This window comes from Haliotis cracherodii, unplaced genomic scaffold, assembly GCF_022045235.1.
Source record: "Haliotis cracherodii isolate W230 unplaced genomic scaffold, xgHalCrac1.p SCAF_19, whole genome shotgun sequence".
NCBI lineage: Eukaryota > Metazoa > Mollusca > Gastropoda > Lepetellida > Haliotidae > Haliotis > Haliotis cracherodii.
In genome coordinates, this window is record NW_027266274.1 from 18,058,203 (window position 1) to 18,071,948 (window position 13,746).

General features: G+C 42.7%; 1 protein-coding gene across 1 annotated transcript; it reads left to right on the forward strand.

Annotated features, from left to right (window-relative positions):
• Nucleotides 1-275: 275 nt before the first annotated feature.
• On the forward strand, nucleotides 276-11,640 carry LOC139466824 (uncharacterized). The gene is made up of 10 exons (XM_071248522.1): nucleotides 276-491; nucleotides 1,563-1,645; nucleotides 4,705-4,905; nucleotides 5,688-5,827; nucleotides 7,088-7,274; nucleotides 7,840-7,890; nucleotides 8,614-8,981; nucleotides 10,242-10,353; nucleotides 10,763-10,839; nucleotides 11,322-11,640. The coding sequence occupies exons 2-10, from the start codon at nucleotides 1,576-1,578 to the stop codon at nucleotides 11,355-11,357; spliced, it is 1,242 nt and encodes a 413-aa protein (XP_071104623.1). The 5' UTR covers nucleotides 276-491; nucleotides 1,563-1,575; the 3' UTR covers nucleotides 11,358-11,640.
• Nucleotides 11,641-13,746: the final 2,106 nt, after the last annotated feature.

A 13,746-nucleotide genomic window follows, 5' to 3' on the forward strand; every position in this document is an offset into this window, starting at 1 on the left:
TTCTTGAATTAAATATTCTAATCATTAAACATCGGCAAACGCAGCTTTATTTAAATCGTATTGTCCCCATGTCAATCCTATATCTGGGCCCTACTACTTACCTACAACTAGTCACAACCGTGTACGGAGCCCGAGACGACTCACAAAAAAACACAACGTCTTTCCCTTTCTTTTCATTGGCTGGATTTATATAAGCAGGTGCATTATTTACACTGTGATTATAATTCACCACCCTAGGGAAAGTTCTTTTATCTGGCAAAATTATGAAAGGAAGTATTCAAGAAAGTGAGTAAAAATAGCATGGGAGTTGGTTAACACTCAAAAGAGTGATTCACAGCGGAAGTGTTACAGGCTTATATAAGTCTGCGATTGGCAGATTGCCTCAACTGGAATCTCTCCGTGTGATCCCGTGCTGCACAGTGTGATAGACCGCTTGATATACACAACTTACCAACTCTACCCAAGGAACTACTACAACCACACACATCACGGTAAGATTGTTTGTTGTTTGTTTGTTTGTGTGTTGTTTAACGCCGCACTCAGCAATAGTCCTACTATATGACGGCGGTCTGTAAATAATCGAGTCTGGACTAATCAATCCAATTGATGTCAAATCGACCAATTGACACCATCAGAATCGATACACGCAATTGGGATACGTGACATGTATCAACCTTATCATCATCCCCTTAGTCGCCTCTCACGACAAGCAGAGTCCCTTTTACGGCAAGCATGGGTTGCTGAAGACCTATTCTACCCCGAATCTTTACGGGTCTTACGTTTAGTACATCACCACATGGTACGCTTACGTTGGTTCGAATCCCAGGTTCGATTCTAATTATTGGTTTGTCAGCACTATGACAATGTTCTTGTGTTTTACAAGCGTGGTCTACGATTTGTAATTTACTCACCGCTGAAAGAAACGCGAATCATAGAAACACATAGAGAAGTATATACGTTGTGATGTTTCCAATGTGTACCACTTAATGACTAACTAACAATCAGTCAAGTGTTACCACAGTGTCTTGATTCTTATCACGATATGCTGCACGTGATTTCCATACTTTACACGCTAATCCTGTACGAGACAAATGGTGCATCTCGAGTCATGGATGTATGACGTCACATGTGATGCGTTCATGAACATCGGTTCACACAACACACCAGTATGTTCGTTTGTGCATCGAACCAATCTAATATCTCTTGAATCTGAGTACGTCTTCATATGTTAACCATCGGAAATAAATCTGTAGTTAGAGTGTGTGAGTACGGTTTTACGCCGCTTTTAGCAATATTCCAGCAATATCACGGCGGGGAACACCAGAAATGGGCTTCACACATTGTACCCATGTGAGGAATAGAACCCAGGTGTTCGGCGTGATGAGCGAACGCTTTAACCGCCAGGCTACCCTGCCACCCCTCCCGTGTTTTCAAACAAGCGAAATGTAACATTAAATATACTATATGTATTTTACTTCATCCATAAACTCGGCTTCTCTCTGTTCTGAGTTATCGGAGTTAGAGACTCTTTCTCTGAATATCATCGCTTCATTTCTCTCCAGATAACGGTATCTGATGATGGAGTCCCGTCTCCTCTTCCAACTGGCCGTGGTGGCTGCCGCAGTGACGCTCAGTGTCCAGCGAGGTGAGACCTTATCTCTGTATCAGTGACCCATGACCAGTCAGTAAGCAAAGCAAAGCAAAGCTAAGCAAAGCAAAGCAAAGCTAAACTAAACTAAGCTAAAAGCAAAGCTAAGCAAAAAGCAAAGCAAAAAGCAAAGCAAAGCAAAGCAAAGCAAAGCAAAGCAAAGCAAAGCTCAGCTAAGCTAAGCTAAGCTAAGCTAAGCTAAGCTAGCACTTGGAGGCTCCGTCTTGCATCGTCGTCATGTGGAATAATATAGCATATATACACTATTACGCTACTCGTCGATCTGTATGACGACTATTGCAGTCCTTGTACGTATATTCCCAAACCCTCGACAATCACCCACAGACTAGCTAAATGTCCATCGTCGCCCACTCACTTTGGTAATCGTAGCAGAGCTTGACCGATTGACCAGTTGTCCATTTGGCAACAATTACTTAATTATACATTCTCAATCTTCTCAATATTTTCCAAATTATTTTGTCTAACTTTTGGGGTGATTTTCAGATCACGAAGAGGTTAAACTTAAAGTGATTACATGTCCCTATCATCAAGCTGGCAAAATGAGAATGGATAGACGGCACGCTATTCTAAGACTCGGGGCAGAAAACCCTAAAATCTAAATGTGCAGTATATAATATTTCATTTTCGGTCAGTTTATCGGTTCTGTAAATATATTTCATATCTATGTCACAGAATGTCCAGTGTTTAAAGAAACCGCCCGTCTACTTTGGTCGCTGAACGCACACTCTGTAACTAACACATTCGGTGACAATTAGCGCAGTAGCTAATCTCGGAGGTTTCCAGTACATCGGCACACGGGAATACGAAGGGTCTTTGTTAAACCAGTTTACTGAGTTGTAATGGCCCTGTTTGCACTTAAGGATGATAGCATTGCATTGGTTGATATTGTCTAAAACAAACATCTCATTGGTTGAAAGAGCATCGGCCACCGCCAAGATCAAACACCCGCTTGATACAAGGATACTTGAATTACCGTGACGCACGAGGGTAAACAACAATCCCTGAACATCCATTGTCAGTGCAACTGATCTAACTGAACACTCCCAAAATATATTTATATCAGGTTTATTAGATTTTGTGAGAAAAAATATGTACTGCTTTCCAGCTGTTACCAAGCTGCATAAATAAGAGTTACCGCCTGTGTGAGTCACACTAATCTCTACCCCCGATCCTCGTCTGTGTGAGTCACACTATTCTCTATCTACGTCTGTGGGAGTCACACTAATCTTTATCCCCGTCTGTGGGAGGCACACTAATCTCTATCTCTGTCTGTGTGAGTCACACTAATCCCTATCCCCGTCTGTGCGAGTCACACTAATCTCTATCCCCGTATGTAGGAGTCACATCAATCTCTATCCCCGTCTGCGGGAGTCAGATTAATCTCTATCCCCTTCTGCGGGAGTCAGATTAATCTCTATCCCCTTCTGCGGGAGTCAGATAAATCTCTATTCCCGTCTGCGGGAGTCACACTGAATACCACCACAGGTCGCAACTACTTACATTTTTTACGTGGTATAGTTTCACGGAAGTAACGGTAACAATTGTATCGCGATTCAGCTGCTGTACTTCTGAGGTACTGCTGCGTGAATACCGCGGTCCGGTTGCGGAAATAACGCGGTAAGGTTGCGGTATGAACGCGATATTGTTGGGAAGATACTGCGGTGTGGTCGCGGTAATGTCACGGTACCGTCACGGTATTATTGTGAAGATACTGCGGTACCGTCGTGGTACCGTCACGGTATTGTTGTGAAGATACTGCGGTACCGTCGTGGTACCGTCACGGTATTGTTGTGAAGATACTGCGGTACCGTCGTGGTACCGTCACGGTATTGTTGTGAAGATACTGCGGTACAGTTGTGGTACTGTCACGGCATTGTTATGAAAATGTTATGAATACCGCGGTCCGGTTGCGGAAATAACGCGGTAAGGCGATATTGTTGTGAAGATACTGCGGTATGGTCGCGGTAATGTCACGATACCGTCACGGTATTGTTGTGAAGATACTGCAGTATGGTCGCGGTAATGTCACGATATTGTTATGATAATACTGCAGTATGGTTCCGGTAATGTCACGGTATTGTTATGATAATACAGCAGTATGGTCGCGGTGATGTTACGATATTGTTATGATAATACAGAAGTATGGTCGCGGTAATGTCACGATATTGTTATGATAATACAGCAGTATGGTTCCGGTAATGTCACGGTATTGTTATGATAATACAGCAGTATGGTCGCGGTGATGTCACGATATTGTTATGATAATACAGAAGTATGGTTCCGGTAATGTCACGGTATTGTTATGATAATACAGCAGTATGGTCGCGGTGATGTCACGATATTGTTATGATAATACAGAAGTATGGTCGCGGTAATGTCACGGTATTGTTATGATAATACTGCAGTATGGTCGCGGTAATGTCACGGTATTGTTGTGAAGATACTGCAGTATGGTCGCGGTAATGTCACGGTATTGTTATGATAATACTGCGGTATGGTCGCGGTAATGTCACGGTATTGTTGTGAAGATACTGCAGTATGGTCGCGGTAATGTCACGGTATTGTTATGATAATACAGCAGTATGGTCGCGGTGATGTCACGGTAGTGTTATGATAATACAGCAGTATGGTCGCGGTAATGTCACGGTATTGTTATGATAATACTGCGGTATGGTCGCGGTAATGTCACGGTATTGTTATGATAATACAGCAGTATGGTCGCGGTGATGTCACGGTAGTGTTATGATAATACAGCAGTATGGTCGCGGTGATGTCACGATATTGTTATGATAATACTGCGGTAATACTGTTGCGGTATGGCATCACTTCTGGCATTCGTGACGTCACTGAACTTCTGTTCAAAGCGGCTTTCAATCCGTCTCTCGATGACTGCTGGGTTGTCTTTCATGGGGAACCTCACCCAATTACATTTCCCAAACTTCCCTGTGGTGTAAATAAATACGATGTAAGTCTTGTCTAGTACTCACTCACTCACTGAAGCTAAAGAAGCTTAATGGTCATGTGATCTGTTACAGTGACTCCACCCCCAAACGCATGCGCAAACTGGAATACCAATGAACCCAGGCTGTATCCTAGCAACGGCAGGTGCGACAGGTTCTACCAATGTTCTGAGAGCGGTGCAAGCGCCAACTTGCATTGCAGGCTCGGCACCTTCTTCAGTTTCTCTAAACAGACCTGTGACTTTCCAAGGAACGTCATCCAGGAAGAGTCATGCGGTAGGTCCTACAGGTCACTGTGTTTTAGCCTATACATTGGAGACAATGCATTTCATGCTCTTGACGTGCTATGTAGAGTTTATTTCATGTGTCAAGTGAAATATCATGTTTCTCTCATCGTGTGACGGGGGACAGGAGATATTTTCACGAGTGGCGTGAGAGAAACATAATATTTCACTCGACACATGAAATATCCTATTTATTATATTCGTTTTGTGTAGCTGTCTACCGGAAAATTATTTTTGCTCATTACAAATGTAAAACCTTGAAACGTAAATTATCCCTACCTGACACGTATTGTCGTTTCACCACCCCTTGTAATTGCGATTTCAAAAGTAGTTCCGAGTTTGCCAAATCTTTAAAAAAATCAAATCAAACATTCTAAGATTCTTGTAGCTACGAGACCGCTGTTGAAAGAAAACACGTTGGTCAAGTAACAAAAATGGCGCTTTGCGAAACGAACAGTCTAGATTGACGAACTAAATGAGAAATTTACAGTTTATTACAAAACATTTTCCAGTGAATAACAAACGACAAGAAGCGATATTAACTCCATAAATAACCATCTGTCTTTATATTGCCTTGTTAATGTCGAACAAATGTAGAAAAGGAAGTCAGCAGTTTATGTTCGGGCATGACACTTACGATAAAGGGAGACAACTTGCGGGGAGGTAACTCTTGTATGACAATACACTGCAATGAAAATATCACTTTTCCCAACTTCAGAAAACTCAGTCTTTCACACTGCATTATATAATAAAAACTGACATACGGTTTAACAGATATGTGCAGTGGCCGCACCGTCCACCCGTACATGAACTCATGCGAGGTGTTCTATGAGTGTACCAACATCCAAGACGCCCCGGTCCTACCCAGATGCTGCCCAACCGATCAGGTCTTTGTGGAAAACGTTGGATGTCAGGTGAGACTGAGTATGAAAGGGATTTAATTGTTAAATTTTCGTTTTATTTGTTTTATTTCGATTGTTTTAATATTTGAAACATTTGAAGGGGTTTGGATATCAGTTAGGTCATGGTGTCTCACATAAGTGTATTCTATTTTAATTTTTTTTTATTATATTATTTTATTTGATTTTATTGCATAAATGATTGAACCTTCACCATAAAATGTTCGTTGGAAATTCTGAGTATCAACAATATACTGTTATATCTGGACACCCACTTTCCGGACTATGGAACGTCTTCGTGACAATGTTATTACTCCGTGCCAATAAGAACGTCGTCATGACGAAATCATTGCACGGTACCCATAAGAACGTCTACATTTACAAATGGCATTACTCCGTATCCAAGCTTCGGAGTAACGTCCCCGGTATAGTGAATAGAGCCTATTTCCGGTGTCCCCCGCCGTGATATGGCTGGAATACTGCTAAAAACGGCGAAAACCATACTCACTCACTCACTTGATTACCCTGTCTGGCACACACGCACGCACGCACACACACACACACACACACACACACACACACACACACACACATGGACGTCGCTATACACATACAAGGCGACGTTAAATACCATCTCACCACACTTCACCCCAATTTTCTGTTTATCAGACGATAGGAGCAATATCGTCCGGATTCATAAGGTTTCGCTCTATCCAATCCATACTATGACTGACAGTTGTTTTCGTGGATTTGATTGTTCGTTGTTTAACGCTGCACTCAGCAATATTCCTGCTATGTATCTTGGTGTTATATTTTCAAGTGAATTATCATGGAACCGACATGTGTCTAAATGAAGCCAAGTTAAAAAGATATGACTGGGATTTTACAAACTTTTGAACATTTTAGCGACTGTTTTTATAAAACTTTCTTCAAAGTCTTGACACAGAGATAGCTCCTATTCTTTCTTATGGCTCGGAAATATGGTCGGTTTTTTAGTTGTTCTACGCCGCACTCAGCAATATTCCAGCTATATGACGGCGGTCTGTAAATAATCGAGTCTGGACCAGACAATCCAGTGATTGACATCATGAGCATCGATCCACGCAATTGGGATACGATGACATGCAACAACCAAGGCAGCGAGCCTGACCACCAGATCCCGTTACTCGCTTCTTACGACAAGCATAGTCGCCTAGTGGCAAGCATGGGTTGCTGAAGACCTCTTCTACCCCGGAACTTCACTGGTCGACTGACAGCTGTATTACCTTTCCACAGCCACGAGGATTCGGCGATGCGCCTTGTACTGCAAGCAACTACACCCATCCCAAGTTCTGCCGGAACTACTTCCAGTGCGTGGACAGCACCCTCACGACTTTCTGCTGCCCTGTGAACGAGAGGTTTGACGGTGAACGTTGTGTCCCCGACCCCGACGGCGTCTGCGGTCTCCCTTGTGAAGGAGAAGGTAAATTTGGCATTGTCTCACTCACTCACTCACTCACTCACTCACTCACTCACATAAGAGTAAGTGAGTGAGTATGCTTTTACGCCGGTCTTTAAGTGTGACCTACCGCTTTAGCCACTAGAATATCCCACCCCTACGTGAATGTCCCTTACGGTATTCCATACACTTCCCTTCGCCTGGACAAAGACTCACCCTCTGGGGGCAATGGTGAGATTATGTCCCACAGCATACTTGTCGTAAGATATGATATACATGGGGTTTGTTGTCAACGCCGCACTCAGCAATATCACAGTAATCTATGAATAATCGCGTCACAAACCAGTGATTGGAACCATGGGCATCGATCTACGCAATTGAGATGCGATGACATGCATCAACCAAGTCAGCGACCCTGACCACCCAATCCCGTTAGTCGCCTCTTACGACAAGCATGGGATGCTAAGGATCAACTTCTAACCCGAATCTTCACAGGGTGAATGATTAGTGAACGGCTCAGAAGACTCGTGACCTAAAACCAAGATATATGGTATCTTCTAGTTTCTCAACAAATCCAATTTTGTTTCAGAGTTCACAACGCCAGTGCTACCCACGGCTCCGGCCCCGCGCAATGACAGTGGTAAGGACTGAGAAACATAAACAAGTTGTCTCGGAGTACTAGATTGTGCAACACGTGTTGACACCATGCACACATTGGCGCAATCTAGCCCCCACATTAACCAATCAGAAAACTATATACAGGCGCTCGTAATGATATAACACCTCCCTTGCAAATGACAAACACGTGAACGTTTAACGGTAATATCTTTCTCCCTCCCTCTTTATCTTCCTCTCCCTCTCTCTTTCTTCCTCCTCTCTCCTTTCTCTCTCTCCCCTCTCTTTCTCCCTCTCCCCCTCTCTCTGTCCATCTCCCTACCCCTCTCTCTGGGTCTGACCCCTCTCCCTCCTCCATCCCTCTCCCCTCTCTTCCCCCACCCCTCTCTCTCTCTCTCTCTCTCTCTCTCTCTCAGGGTCTCTCCCCTCCCCCTCCCTCTTTATCTTCCTCTCTCCCTCTCTGTTCTCTCTCTCTCACTCTACCCCCTCTTTCTGACCCCTGTCCCTCCTCCATCCCTCCCCCTCTCTCTCTCAGGGTCTCTCTCCCCCTCCCCCTCTCTTCCTCTTTCTCTCGCCTACATTTCCTGCCTCCCTAGAACTGAAAAGGTACAACAGTTTCTGACAGTAACTGACATAGAAATCAAATCTCTCTCTGGGCCGCTTGTCTCCACAAACAACCGACAACCAAGTCGGCCAATTTGACACACCGAGGCACGCCATGTATATAATGAATTATCTCCCCTTGTAGTATGCGAGCCTCAAGCTGACTCAGAACTGGACAACATCCAAGCCTGGGGCATGTCAGACAGTGTCGGGTCTTGGGTGGGTAACCAAGGCCCCGTCCTCCAGTCAGCTGACGGTCAGTCTGGCATCTTCAGGAACGGCGCCCACCTCTCCCTCAGCCAGTTCTACAACAACGTCATGGCTCCTTTCACGGCCCGTGTACGCTTCCAGCCCGAGGACTTGACCTCCTTCACCGAGCAGGATCTCTTGAGCAACGCCTGTAACATGGCTGAAAACGCCCTCACCTTGTCCGTGGTCCCCGCGAGTAGGACCGTCAGGGTCAGCGTCGGTGGTACTGGTGGAACATCTACCGAAGTTACCTGGAACCCAACGGTGAGTTGTCCACGGCTAGATATACACCACTCACATGTCAGGACTCAATAAACGGCCGGGTTAAAGAATGTCAACACTAAAAAAATGAATTTTACCAAAAAATCACAAACGTTATGAAAACGTTACCATGCTGGTAGGTTGTGACATACACATTGATCTGACGCATGTCATGGCGCCTATAATACGCGTATCAAATGCACCATCATCGAAATGTCATTTCTTGTTTGTTTGAGTTTAGCCACCATCAAACATGGATGTATTCTTTCCTTCTCCCCGGCGGTCTTTTATTCGGTCTCTACCCCATAGTAATCATCATCATCATCATCATCATCATCATCATTTATTGTATTCTGGCCATAGGCCCATATACATGGTAATCTTTGCTGTGGCATAACCAGAATGATAATGATTTCCTTATTATAGCTATCCTAACTCTCAAATAATGTTGAAAGGTTAAAAACGAGTTAAAATGCAACTCGCATCTACAATATCCCAACACGTATGAACGGCCTTAAGTGAGTGAGTGAGTTGGGTTTAACGCCGCTTTTAACAGTATTCCAGTTATATCACGGCGTGTCAGCTAATGTGGGAGGAAAGCCCGAAGTGATGCAGGTCTCAGACGTTTACCACTTCGGTGAAACCCGCGAGCACGGGTATGGTGCTGACAAACCTAGAAACATAATCGGGGCGAACCAGGATTCGAACCCACAATCATAGGTTTCTGGCGTGCCCAAGGGATGCAACTCTGCACAGCGAATCGCGTCGCCTTAGACGACTGGGCCACCCGTGCCCCCTCAACGGCCTTAAGACCTTAAGGATAGGGCCACGATAATGAAGAGATAACAGACTTGCAAGTGTTTCCATGATATTTCATTTGCAAACAAAGCATTTTCTTTTGGCGTATATGTGTCCATAAACCTAACCAAAATGGCCACGCCCACTCACTAGCAGACAATCAAGAAACAGTTGTCTTCTAGTTGGAATGGCCAAATTCGTTTTAGGTTTATGGAAACATTAACGAAAACGGTTGCTTGGGTAACCAATGAAATGCCTTGTAACACCTTTATGTATCAGCATGATGTAGAACATGTGCAAAGTGGGAACTAACTGCATGAATTGAGAATGGAACTATTGCTAAATACGGAATGGGCTTGTTCCCCAAAGTGTTGAACACAATACTGGCAGCAGCATTGTTTCTCTGGTTCTGTCAATATCCAAGTTTGTTTGATGTCTCTGGCTAACTTTGATATTCCCTTGCAGTCGTCTGACGCTTGGCTAGAGGCCACCGTCCAGTTCGCCAATCAGAACCTTGCGGTCAGTGTCACGGATGGCCAGACACCCATTGTCAGGAATAGCGTTACCTACGCAGGATGTAAGTTTTTATCAGTCACGTGTTATGATTGTAATATACATACTGCTTATGTTGTTGACTGCCATCTTTAACGTATTTTTTTCATTGTGTTGGTAATCATACGTACTTTCGGAGCGTGGATTGATATACATGCAACCCCGGATTTAACGAAGTCGAACAAAACGAAACTTGAATAAAAGCTATTTAAATATATGTAATGTCTATTGACCAATAGGGACTGTATTTATTCAGATGGTCGTATTGCCCCGAGTTGATGGTGCTTGATATAAATACGGTGATGTTGACATAACCCTCTTTCTGATTGTCTTGGATTGGAATGTTGGCAACTATGAGCCAATATTCGCAAAACTTCTGCTGTTTTTTATTGGGTGTCCCATGCTAGTTTAATGCGTGACTTTTTTGCACACAGCTATCACCAACACCTGCCAGTTGAGAGTCGGTCTGGGGGCAAGTCCTGACAGGGCATTCAACGGCAGAGTTGACAGGGTAAGCCATCCTTCAAGAGACCGTTCAAAGTACGACCCGTTAATAGTAGAAATTCTGGAGACGAGTGTTCCTTCTGATTCCATTATGTCCGTGTATCGTTGCGACTATATACTTTCTCTGGTAGAAGCCTTGGGAGTATGGTCTATGTCGCGTCCCTGGCTGTTTCGAACAACGGTTACATCGACATGTTTTCATTGACCACCCTGCAATTCGAAGTGTCACCATATATGGTCAATACTGACTACACATATTAAAGAAAGTATACAAAGTTGTTGAATATCTTAAATACAAATTTCAACATTGAAATGAATTAATCTCAGGTGTACGCGCGAGATTTTGTAGTTAACGAATGTCTTGAACGCAGAGTAGTCTCTTTACCCATCCATATGAGAACATCAGTGCTGATTAAGCGGGGGTCTAGAACACTTGTCACGAACGTTGATTGGCTACGCATTTAACTCATATTGTATCCTCTGTTTCAGGTAACCGCATGGAAGTGCGTCGTCCCAGGGTTGTAAACGCCACAGTCTTCTGTTCCACGATATGACTTAAATATCATACTCAACTTTAAAAACCTTTCCGACTAATGAATGTAAATCACATTTCAATTTTAACAATTTCCGTTTTTTTTAGTATTAATGTATTCAGTTGTTTTTGCAACTTCAAAATAAGCTAGTACTGCCACCACGATTGTCCCGACAATGATCTGTTGCCATTATACCATTCTATTTATTGTATGCGCGTCAAGTATTTCCGGACACCGGCATATTCTCCATCGTCTTATTAAAATAGTGCAATGTTGATGACTGTTTGTTTTTTATCAGCTGTGACTGCAGTTGTAGTTTCTCGCCAGTGAGTGACTGAGTGAGTGAGTGAGTGAGTGAAGGGTGATGGTGAGTGAATATTCAGTAAGATATTTAATATCATCATTAATAAACGATTGGTACACTTGATAAGATTAAAGAAAAGCGAATATGATTTCGATAAGGTTACTCTGCCACTGATAATATGTTTATCCTCCATGCTCTTATAGATTCAACGTAAACGAGGAAAATTGTACACTATATTTGTAGACTTTTCTAAGGCATTCGATTCAATCTGTAGAGGCAAGTAATGGTATCTTTTTGAATTCACATGGTATCAGTAATAAAATGGGCAAATTGTTTATAGTATTTATAAGAAGTTAAATTATTTGTTGAACAAAATAGCATGTATTCAGATCCTTCAATCCTCCATACTGGTGTCCGCCAAGGGTGTATATCAGGGCCTTTTTTGTTCTGTTTTTTATTAATGAAATTGCAACTCAAAGCGAAAGAAATTATGATTATGGTACATAATTACTTCATGAAATTACAACATATATTACTAGTTGCAGATGATATAATGGTGTTTTCATGTCAAGGTTTACACACTTTGGTAAGTCAGCGTGAACTGGTCTGTGATACGTGGGAACTAAATGTTAGTTTGGACAGACAAAAAATGATACGTTTAGCAAAGGAAATAAGCTGTCAAATAACGACAGTCGTACTTTCGGGGACATTTACTTCAAACCGCAACTTCTATAAACATCTTGGTGTAATATTTTCAAGTGAATTATCATGGAATCGACATATGTTGTATTGGAGCCAACCATGTTAAAAAGATATGACTTGGAATTTTAACTTTTGAACATTTTAGCGACTGTGTTTTTAAAACTTTCTTCAAAGTTTTCACACAAGGATATCTCCCATTCTTTCTGATGGCTTGGAAACATGGGGTTTTACAGAGGCTACTAACGAAATTGAATCTGTACATGTATTCGCTTGTAAAGAATGTAATGGTATATAGTTAATGTGATCGTATATATATCCATATGTAAAAATCAAAATGTTTGGTTAAAATCTTTGGAAATGCCAGAAAGTAGATTACAAAAAAATATTGTCATATGATGTTATTATGGGGAAAAAAATCGAGTTCAAAATTGGGTATACAATGATAAATGTCTACTGTACAAATGTGGCTATGACGAGCGTTTCTAGGTTCTATGACCAGTGTTACTAGGTTTTATGACGAGTGTTACTAGAATCTCGAGTGGACTGCACTTTAAGCATCGGTCGGTGTCATCGAAGGACGATGTATGTCATAAATTCAAAACGTCAAAGACCATTCTCGATTATGTGCCGAACCAGTGGAAGTTAAGGCAACATTTTATGAATTATATATAAGCATGGATCACTGAAAGGTCAGGACAGGTCCCCAGAGCCAGTTGTGAGGGAACAAAACCGGATACCGAGTGTTCAGACTCTGTGTGGCATCCTACCTCGATATTGTGGATCAAGATCATGTCCTCAGTCACTCAGTGGCCGGTCCAGACTCGATTAACTAGAGCCTGAAATAATATAGCCGGTGCTGATTGTGGCATTAGACAACATTCACTCACTCACAATCCAGCCACAATCCAGTCATAATCCCTTCTCCTACAGTTTTATCACTACAGTTTTATCACTTTTACCAGGGCGGTCGGGTAGCCTAGTGGTTAAAGCGTTCGCTCTTCACACCGAAGACCCGGGTTCGATTGCTCAAAGCGGCGTTAAACAATACTCACTCACTTTTACCAAAAGCAACAGGTGGTCATGAACATCTATACAAAGATGACCTTTCTTCAAAGTTACGTATGATCATTGCTGCGTTTAGTTGAACTAGCACGGAATAACGGCTTAGGGACAATTCCATCAGTTTTTTAACCGCTCTGTCGACCTTTATGCTCTGCGCCATGTTTGTATGCCGCTTTCAAAGAAGTGATTTACCGGCTAAACTGCATGCTTTCGAAACTCGTGAATTGAGCCCTATGTTTCTCGTCACTTGGCCTTTCATTCTCAGCGCAACATCATCGACACGTTGAACTTTTGAAGGTAAATATATTTTGAC

Bases quoted from the DNA above. Each gene is read 5' to 3' on its own strand.
- LOC139466824 (XM_071248522.1), top strand. From the start codon at position 1,576: ATGATGGAGTCCCGTCTCCTCTTCCAACTGGCCGTGGTGGCTGCCGCA. The intron at 5,828-7,087 runs GTGAGACTGAGT...ACCTTTCCACAG, and splicing joins TGGAAAACGTTGGATGTCAG to CCACGAGGATTCGGCGATGC. The intron at 10,354-10,762 runs GTAAGTTTTTAT...TTTTGCACACAG, and splicing joins TAGCGTTACCTACGCAGGAT to CTATCACCAACACCTGCCAG.